Below are 10,442 nucleotides of genomic sequence, written 5' to 3'. Positions count from 1 at the left end.
AAAAGTGTTTTACTCTGATAGGAGGTTCGTCTTAATGCAGTCAAAGGGCTCCATGACCTTATCTAGCGTCTTTCAAAACAACACTGTAGGTTGTGTGTTGTCCACATATTAGCCTTTGTTACTCTGATTTCATCCAAAAGTCCAGAAAGATCCAGGAGTTGCCAGAAGAAAGTGTTTTGTGCATCTAAAATATATAAATAAAAATGACTTACTTACTTACTTACATTTCAAATAAGGTTTTTAAAACATAGATAAAGAGGCCATAATTGCTCGAAATGCTGAACAAATAATACATATTAAAAGTGAATAGAAGTAAGTAGTGATGTGCTAAAGAAGCTTCATAAACCAGTGTCATGTTGTTCAGAGGTCAGTAGGTGGCGTCATCAGTTTAAAAATGAGGTGGTGTTTCATTAGAACAGTTGTTCGAAACAAAGGGAAATAGTGCAGAGACCGCCATCTAGTGGACTCTGAAAATAATGACACTGCTTCATGAAGCTGTATCAGACCATCACTAGAAGTAAGGAAATACACTCTAAAAGTTGACAATGTTTTCAAGAATTTACTTTGTTTTACAAAGGGGGTCCCCAGCCATGGGGTAATGTTTCTGCATCGTGAACTTTGGGAACCCTTTAGTTATATAATCCTGTATCTTTTCGTATAAAAACTGGGCTGGATGTGGTTTATATTATAAAAAAGGTTCCTAGAATGTCATGATTTGGGTTGAAATGTAATAGTCATGTGGGTGCCACACTGAAGTAGTTATAAAGTGTTTGGCAATAGCGACATCCAGGGGGAAAAGTTTTAGGCCATTTGCTTTTTTGAAATACAACATACAAGTATTTCCATATTGAAATATACATTTATCCGTGTATTAATTTCGCAAAAGCCATTTGAAGGACTGTCTTTTCCCCTGGATGTCGCTATTGCCAAACGCTTTATTATTACTTAATTGTGGCACTCTGGGTATTCCATAGAAATGAAGACAAAGCCTGGGTTTACTCCGATCTACTCCTCGACAGTTCATAAATAAACAGGTGTTGGCAGAGGAATCTGATTTGCTCAGGGAAAGGAGCTTGGTGAGTCTCTGGTAACACACAACTCTTATAAGGCAATAAGTATAACAAAAAAGGAATGAATTATTATACAAATAATCGAATTATTTGTAGCCCAGTTTAACCAGTTCTGGTCTGGGGGGCAGCAACTAAAGTGCCAAGACAAAATGAATGTGGAATTAAAAAGTTATTAAGAGTGTTTTATTCAACCAAAATTGTATGTGTGTGTTTTCACATGATCTAATATATGCCTTTTAATCCAAATTATATACTGTATGTTTTAAGTATATTTTACTTATATTAAAATCAAGATATACGTTTGCCCTACAGTTTTACATAACACCACTCAACGCTTATATATTCTAGCTATTACAATGACAACGTTTCAGGTTTTGCTGTGTTTTACAAAGGGGGGTCCCCGGCCATGGGATATCTTTTTGGGGTATCATTGCAAGGTGAATTTTGTGAACCTTTGTGTTATATAAAGCGTTTTTTTAAAGAATAAAAACTGCGATGAATGTGGTTTACAATATTTTAAAAAAACATTCAAAATGTCTTGACTTAGGTTGAAATGAAAAGATTTCACATTTGTTTTAACAAACAATAAATACTAGTTGTTACTAATATCTGTATCACTGTTGTTACTGTTGTCTTTTCCTTTTACTTCAACGCACTTAAATACCACAAGGGGGCGCAAATAGCCAGTAATACATTATGGTAAGTAAGTAATTTATGTATATAGAGCACTTTTCTAGATCAGGGTCACAAAGCGCTTAAACTATCAAACAAAAAATACTCAAAAAATATATACAAAAAAGATCAAGATATCACCAACAAGAGTGAGAAAAGTGTCATTTTCGGTTTATTCATATAATTCATTTTTTTTAACAATATATATTAACTTCTGGTCGCTTATATAGTCCTGAAAAAAAACCCTCTTAATTCTGTTTTTGTACTGAGATGCATCTTCTCATCCACTTGCAAATGCGTGATCTTGTTTTTCACATGATAATGTGTGTGTTTGTTCTACAGTACCGGTCTAACTGGAGATAATGAGCGCAAAGTCAACTGCGTGAAAGGCGCACCGACGTGCCCATCGTGCCATGCGTTCTTATTATGCAGATGGTCTCGCCTGCATGCCCGGGCAGAGACCCTTGAATGGGGGGATTAAACCAGATGTTCGTTAGAAACCGATGACCAGCCAATGACAGCGGGTCCATTTGGCCAGTAGGCGGAGCCAAGCCTCTAAACCCAAGATCCACTCTACAGGTAGTTTAAAACCCAACAGCCACTCAGATAGTCAACAGGAGGTGATGCTGCTCTGAGCTCCAGGGATATCTTTCTTTTTTTGTATTTTTTTCTGGATATGCACATTTGACATGCTGAGCAGGAAGAACTCGAGCGCGGGGGTCGCGGGCGCCTCATGCGCGGGGGAGCGCGGCACCAGGGTCGGGGAGCGGCTGCAGGCGGCTCTGGCCGGGCTGCAGGAGCTCCATCTCCTGCGGGACCGGCACAGCGACATGGTGAGCTGGGCTCTGAAGGCAGACCAGGAGGACCCGGTGACGTGTGTCCCGGCGGGCCAGGAGGCTCCGCAGAAGATGGGCGCCGAGGAGCAGCGGCTGGAGGCGACACTGACGGCCCTGAAGCAACAGCTGGTAAGGAAGTCTCCCCAATAAAAAGTCATCATAAAAAAGTGGCTTGTAAAACATCTCCACCTGGGAAGATTCACTTGGATTTCTTCCCCTTTTTTTTGTAGGGGAAAAGTTACACGTGATAGGCTCACACAGCTTTTTAATTATTGCCAGATTCGTGCTCTCAGCGGGGGGTAGGAAGTCAGATAGGAGTCATAAATCAGGTCTGGATAGTGCATGCATGAAGCTTTGGAGGCTGCAGGGGGGCATCCTCAATCATTAACCTCTAATGTCAGGAAATGCAGGAGAAATGGAGATTTTTACAGCGAGTGCTGTTTGTGTTGAGCCTCGCTATGAGATAAAGCAGTCTAACTGATTTATAGTGCCATCAAAGTTTTTTTTTTTTATGTGAAATACGGGACTGAAAAAAGTATATATATAATTATTAAACATAAAATATTATTTTGTAAATGTTCCTTCTATTAAACAAGCTTTATTTTTTTTAAATATACATCACTTATCGTCAGTATGTTAACATATATATTTATTCAACCATAATATGAACCATAGATTCTGATATTTAACTGAATACATTTCAGAATCTATGGTTCATATTTTGGTTGAATAAATATAGTTAATCATGTTAACATACTGATGATGAATCATGTATATTTAAAAAAAAATAATAATAAAGCTTGTTCAATAGAAGGAACATTTACAAAATAATATTTTATGCACTAATAGTATTGAAGGACCAAAAAAAAGATGACAATTAAATGACAATTTTAAGAAATAAAATACTATTCTACTTTACAACAATTCATAAGAAAACTTTTTCTTTATTCTTGACATGTAAGAAATGGACTAACTAGAAACAGAGAAAGGCAACAACTGGATTTTTGGAGATCAACTAACTTTAATTTTGAATTTAATTTTCTATCATTTTGGGTCTGTTTTTTTGGCATTGATGGTTTTAGCTCGTTCTCATTATTTATTTTCACATAATACAGCTTGATTTTAGGACTACAGTAGAATCATAGTTCCAGCAGCAGAGCAAACATCTCCTCCCCACCCCCCAAGCTTAGCCCCGAGACTAGTTTACACAATGGCCAAGCCCTCGCTGTGGGGGAGAAATGAGTTACCCACCACTGCTTTTACCACGCTCCCCTATGTCCTGCTGGGGTTAATCATCTGCTACAGCTGGTTGTTTTGTTTTTCTGATGCCTGTACATTAGAGCACACTTAATCTAAACTGGGGTTGCTAATCCACATCTACATGGCAATAAAGCCTTTAATGTCCCCCTATTGCCATCCGTGCGAGTCTGGTGTGCCGAGAGACTTTAAACGTTAACACCATCGCCCTCCAGATCTAATTAAGCTCTTTTTTTAGCTGCCCGTGTAAAAGTAACTAAAATAGCTTTCTTTTTTTTTTTTGCAGTCACGCCTCCGGAAACAGGATGTCGGTCTGAAGACTCACTTGCAGCAGCTGGATCAACAGATCAATGACTTGAAGTTGGACGTGAGCAAAGCCTCCACTGAGCAAATGGAGAGCGACAGCAGGCCAAGTTCAGGTTGGTAGAAGCCCTACGGATGTTTGCCTTTCACACTCGGGTGTTAAATATTGTGCATAGGTCTCACGAGTATCTGTTATGTCATCCTCAGGTTTCTATGAGCTCAGCGACGGCGGCTCCTGCTCCCTGTCCAACTCCTGCACCTCTGTGTACAGTGAATGCCTGTCGTCCTCGCAGACGAGCCTTCTCCTCCCTCCGATGAGCCCCGCTAGCTCATCCTTCAGCCCACCGCTGCACGTCGATGTGAACCGACGGCGGTCGGCTGACGAAAGCACTTCGCAACCCACTCCGCCCCGAGCTACAGGAGTCCACCTCGGGAGCAGCAGGATTCGTGCGAGTACGTCTTGCAAAGAGCAAGGCAGACCCAGACCCGTATCAACAGGTAATTGGATCCTACAAAGTTACTGGAAATGCAAGACCCCCGCAAATCTGCCCATTTGTATATTTGAAGTTAAACAGATACATGTTGACCATCACATCCTTGCCACGCTCAACTTATAAAACTTGCCTACTTACAGAACAAATTCTAACTCTGAGTATGATTTCTTTGTCTCAGGTGATCTTGACAGAGTCCTCTTGGCCCAGGGACCAACTTTCTACAAATCCCCCGAGCATACAAACCACTCTGTCTACTCGAACCTGAAGATGTTTACCATGGACCCCAAATTCAAAAGCAATCTGGTGTCCAGGGGTGGGAATGAAGTGTACAACTATCCTAGCCCCCTGCATGCTGTGGCGCTCCAAAGTCCCATCTTCTCCCCAGGAGAACCAGACACACCTTCTGTCATGCAAGGAGACAAAGCTTTGCTAAATGACTCTCTTCGAATGGCACCACAATACTACGATACCAAGACAATTGGTTACATTGACAAGCTGGTCCAGCGCAGCTTCAGTAAGATCCCCAGTGAAATGGCCACCAGTACTTTGCAGATGACCCGCAATTGTCACAGGAAGCCGACTGAAATCACAACTGGAAAGGAGCCATCTGTTACTCTGACTGCCCCAGTTCAACCAACAAACATCACACCACAAGACAACCAGAAGAGAGGGAGCATGACGTACCCCAGTCAAGACACAGCTGATAACACAAAGCACCTAACAGCTCTGGAAGACCCAGCGTCCTCGTATAGATATTCCTACCCTGCTGTCCTGAGGGAGTACAGCTCAGATGAGGTCACAGTTTCCTCCCTCAAAAAGAATAAGAATCCAGATTATAGTAGTATGACAAGAAGCCACTCGAATCATCAAGAAGTGAGAACACTAGAAAAAAGAGACTCGCGACTTGTAGCGTCTCACAGCTCAGAGGACAGTCAGAGTTACGAGCACTACGCCAGCCAAACGGCTTCCCCTCAGTTTGTCCACGCCAAATTTGTTCCCGCCGAAACCCAGAGGGTCAAGTTGAGACAAGCGGACCGTAAAACCAGAGCTGTAAAACTGAGACGGAAGCCCAGTGAGAAGCCCCGAGCAAGCCGACAGCAACACGGCTACTCCTCTGGAGAAAAACCCCGGGATCCTTATATGTACAAGGGCGATCTAAGGAAATCAGGGAAGGCTAAAGTGGTTCAGAAATCACCAATATTTTACACAGATGAGAGAGGGTATGGCCCAGACCCCTCCGGGTTGATGTACCACCAGAAACCCAAGCAGTACCCCACCTCTGTTAGCAAACCAAGCAAAAGCCGCCGACAGCAGCATGTTGAGTACGAGCAGCCTTTGGAGTCGAGGAGAAAGAGACAGGGGAAGTGGCCTTGCGATGTGGAAATGCACCGAAGCAACATGACCCGCAGCATGACTGCCAAGCCGGGACAGTGGATGGGTCCAGTAAGGCCCTTCCAGTCTTCAGTGTCTTCAAACTCTTTCTTTACCAGGCTCAACTCTAGATACCCCCCAGCCCCTTTCCACGTGTCCAGCAACTACCCTCCCAGGTGTGAGTCCGAATACTCCGCCGAATGCGCCTCCCTGTTCCACTCCACCATCGCCGAGAGCAGCGAAGGCGAGATGAGCGATAACACCACCAACCGCTTCGGGGATAGCGAGTCCAGCCAGAGCGACCAGTCCGACTCCGACAGCAGCTCGTTCCTTGACGAGGGGGACCAGGTGGAGGGTCTGGAGGAAGAGGGCGATCTTGTGTGGGCCGAGGCAGCCGTGGGGCCCACAGCTGCAGGACAACTCCCACGTCCTGATCCATCCGCCTGCCGCATCAAGGCCTCCCGAGCTCTGAAGAAGAAGATTCGTCGCTTCCAACCGGCCTCTCTCAAAGTCATGACCCTTGTCTGATTGTTCCAAAAAATGTAGTAACTTTTGGAATATAGTGACTCACCAGGACTTCACTGCTCAAGTGTGACGCTGTGAGTTCTCTGCTCACGGCTACAGACTGCTCAATAAATATACATTTTCCTAGCCAGGCGACAATGGACTTTGTTTGACTTTTGGCTCCCGCTTCACGTAGTTTGACACTCCTTAATTGTACAAAACATGTATATAATCCGCGTGTAGCTTTCCTAACATTTATTTGTAAATATTTATATTATAATGTCTCCAAGCACAGCGCTGTAAGTAAATGTTTCTGCCATGACTTGGACTGTGAGCATATTTTTTTTGTAGTTATTTTGGCATCTTTTCCTTCCTGATCTGTCGTTTCTATTGTAATAAACATCCAATTGCATGTCGACACAGTTTCTGGTCTTATTATTGTAACCTTTAGTTTTTATATTTAGACCGCAAACAAACCTCCAAGTGCCATCCGGCAGCTGAGATAAGTCCAGGCTCTGTTGTTGACACCACTGAGTAAACAGCGCTGCCAGACTCTTCATCAGCTGACCTCCATCTTATTATTCCAGCCACGATCACACATGTCGAGAGGAATCTCAGACCCCGACAAACGCCTCGATGATTGTGGCCACGTGTGCGCGGATAACTCGTCTTATCTGACCTCCCGGCAGTTTATTTACTGTTTAACCAAACAGCGGAGGTTTGAGTGTGAAACTAATCTGCGCTCAGACGTTTGGATGTGATTAAAGCCTCTCACACCGAAGTGATAAAACACACAGCTTTTGACCACACAGCGGGGTCTTCAACGACATTCCTAATTAGTCAAGCGTTGTCCTTAGAAAAGTTTGGCCCCCGAAATACATTCAAAAGCATCATAAACATTATCAAAAGTCAAATGTAGGGTCAAGCCATCATCACATACAAATTCATTTTTTTTCCTACTGCTATATCAATGCTAACTTGCTAGCTTAGCTAGTCGCTAACAGTGCTAGCTGCAGTCATTTTGAGGTGAAGTTTAGAGCTACTACCATTTAAAGAAGAAGTAAACATAAATAAAGAGATGAGAGAGTTCTGAATACTATAAATATCAAAATTGCAATTTGAAACAATAAAAAACTTTTCTTCAACTACAAATAGTTGTCTCACATGAACACATCATGGTTTATTCTAAATAATGTGCCGAAAGTTTTCTTTTAAATAAATAATTCCATACTTAAAAGTAAATATAAGAATGCTATTCTTTTTTTAATTTCAATTATGAGATATTAGTTTGGATACCCTTGATCTAGGACACTACAATATTACAATATTTTCCCACTTCAGGAACCTGTTAACATTATCATTTTATTCTGACTTCAATTCTATCAAGAGCTAAGCTTAGTTTATCATTCCGTTAAAATATTCTCCATTTTTATCAAAGTAAAAATAATGATGTCCTCAATTTGGTATAAACAAATAAATAATTTAATTGAATGAATTGGAGAATAACATAATCAATCTTCAAAATATTAAGACACAGTGTTACGGGGTGTTACGTTTCACCTTAGAACAACTATAGCTAGCACTATTATCGACTAGCTAAGCTAGCAAGTATGCTATTTAGCCTTGTGACCTTGGCTCTTACAAGGGTTTGAGTGATTCATCTGTTTTTGTAATAGCCAGAAAATGTAAGCGTGACAGGTTTTCATGTAAAAAGCAGGATGGAGGAATAAATGTAAAAAATTTTTAAAAAAATCAATAAATATAAATATTTTGTTAACGTGATAATTATTTATTAAATTACAGATTAAGTGTAAAATAATTATTAAAAATAAACGATTAAACATAATAAGTCTGTAGTGTCAAGCAATTATAAATGTGTATGTTTAAACTTAAAGATGAAAGTTGAGGTCTGAGGTTCAATAACGGATGGTGCAGATGAAGTATCGAAAGCTTAAAAAAAAGGTAAATGGTTAAACACAAAGAATTTAACAAGGACTGATTTCTTATTTAGACTATTTTCTTGAACCATAATTCTTCCTCAGTGATCGAGTGTGACACTTAAAGTCATCATCACAAGTGAGAGCAAAACTAGGAAGAATGGTGTCGTGTTCAGGAGAAAAGGACCATCATTATCTTTCTTTCCCACTTCAGAATGTGTCATGATGTTCAGTGAAGCTTGTGTGGATAGAAAAACATAATTTAACCGAAGACTGCTTAGTATTCATAATAGTATTAACTCTCAATATACATTTCTTTAGTTCTTCCTTTAGGACTTTTTGTTTCCGTTGTCCTTTTTGGGAATATTTAGATCATATTATGAAAACAAAGGTTATTTGCTATCCTTTTTTTTATGAAAGGTTATTCAATATTGTATTGACATATTGAGTCTTGTTTGATGTTGAAGTTTTTTTTTTAAAGCTTATTCTATATTGTTTTGGCTCCTCTTTCTGGCATAGTAACAACTTAAATTGTGTATATAATGTGGCCCCTGAGGGCTTTTCATTGCCCACCCGTGCAATAGAACCTTGAAAATCACTTTATTTATTCTATTCCTCTCAGCTTGTTTTTTGTTTTACATTTGTATTATTTGTTGGTAATTCTCTAGTAATTTAAGCTCTGTGTTTAACTAGCTAAAGGAAGCCTCGACTTACCAACCTGGCAGCTGCCCAATAATTAAATTTCCTAAGTCTTCCTTGGCCCCGACCCATTAAATTCTTTGAAAGATGGGGTGAGTGAAAGTCCAGCGCTCCATCTCTCTCCCGTGGTCACACACAATAATGTCTCTCGCGTCAGGCAGTCGCTGTGACCTTAAAACTCCGGCTAAGAAGCTTAAAAGGCCGACAAACATTTTCAACATTTCATCAGATTTCACTTTGAAGCTCAGCAGCCTGCTCGAGAAGATATTTAATCACTATAAGAGTCATGAATCTTTCATTCAGCTCACTTTAAATGGCTCTTAATTCAGCGGCGGTGTCTTTTTTTTTCTTTTTTTTTCACCCGGGGAACAGGCCCAGAGCAGAGTCCTCGACTCACATCAAAGACGGCTATTTAGATTTAGTGAGTTGCCACAGTTGAAGCAGATAAAGGATGTGGACGTCCACCTGACCCCTGACGAAGAGTGGCAGTGAGGGGTCGGCAGGATTAGAGCTGCTGTTTTCACCCGAGCTCAGAGGAGGGTGACGGCGGCTCAGACTTGCCTTTGATGTTGTAGCACCGCGGGGCCCGGACGGCTCGACCGTGTGCGCCGGCTGACCCCTCCAGCTGTAGGCTTCGGGATGATCTTCGAGGGCATCTGTGCCCACAATAGCAGGGTCGGCAGCCCCTTTGTCTCCTCGGACTTGTCTCTTTGTGTCGTTTCATGTTCGACCTGTCGGCCTCACTTTGCTGGGATGAGCGGTCGCGAAGAAAAGAAGTTCACCTGCTTACTTAAAAAAATCCAGGTGAGAGTTAAAACGGCTCCAGAATTTGCTGAGAACTTAAATTTTAAAGCACTACGACTTAAAAGTCTTACAACAGATTAAAATATGTTTTTTTTAACCACACTATCTGATAGAAAACAATGCGAATACACAAAATGCGAACTTAAGCAAGAGGATGAAACACTAAAGTTCAACAAATCAAACCTGTTAAATTATCTTTTAAATGCACAAGGAGTGTTTTCTTTCTATTTGTAGAAGACGTTCTATGTGGTTCAACTAAACACTGGTTCACACAGTGTTCTGAAGTACATAAAGCATACTTTAATGGAATTGTGAATAATGATAATTTAATTTATTTAAGAGCATCCTTTCATGGCTCTAAAGGACACTTTACAGGTAAGAGGGGAACAATAAATCAAATACCACTATAAAAACAAATATTAAAAAAGCAGTATGAATCCAAACTGGTTTTATTTCCCCTGGACAATTTCGTTGTATCTGAAAAGTGCCTATTAA

At 41.0% G+C, this 10,442-nt stretch overlaps 1 protein-coding gene across 1 annotated transcript; it reads left to right on the top strand.

Annotated features, from left to right (window-relative positions):
• The first annotated feature begins 2,251 nt into the window (after nt 1-2,251).
• Nucleotides 2,252-6,925, top strand: dact2 (dishevelled-binding antagonist of beta-catenin 2). Its single transcript, XM_087802893.1, has 4 exons — nt 2,252-2,707; nt 4,122-4,254; nt 4,346-4,636; nt 4,811-6,925. The coding sequence occupies exons 1-4, from the start codon at nt 2,432-2,434 to the stop codon at nt 6,529-6,531; spliced, it is 2,421 nt and encodes an 806-aa protein (XP_087659019.1). The 5' UTR covers nt 2,252-2,431; the 3' UTR covers nt 6,532-6,925.
• Nucleotides 6,926-10,442: the final 3,517 nt, after the last annotated feature.

Source organism: Callionymus lyra, chromosome 11 (assembly GCF_982586985.1).
Source record: "Callionymus lyra chromosome 11, fCalLyr1.hap1.1, whole genome shotgun sequence".
NCBI classification, from domain to species: domain Eukaryota; kingdom Metazoa; phylum Chordata; class Actinopteri; order Syngnathiformes; family Callionymidae; genus Callionymus; species Callionymus lyra.
This window is presented reverse-complemented; position numbering and strand designations above follow the sequence as displayed.

Bases quoted from the DNA above. Each gene is read 5' to 3' on its own strand.
- dact2 (XM_087802893.1), top strand. From the start codon at position 2,432: ATGCTGAGCAGGAAGAACTCGAGCGCGGGGGTCGCGGGCGCCTCATGC. The intron at 4,255-4,345 runs GTTGGTAGAAGC...TGTCATCCTCAG, and splicing joins CGACAGCAGGCCAAGTTCAG to GTTTCTATGAGCTCAGCGAC. The intron at 4,637-4,810 runs GTAATTGGATCC...TCTTTGTCTCAG, and splicing joins ACCCAGACCCGTATCAACAG to GTGATCTTGACAGAGTCCTC.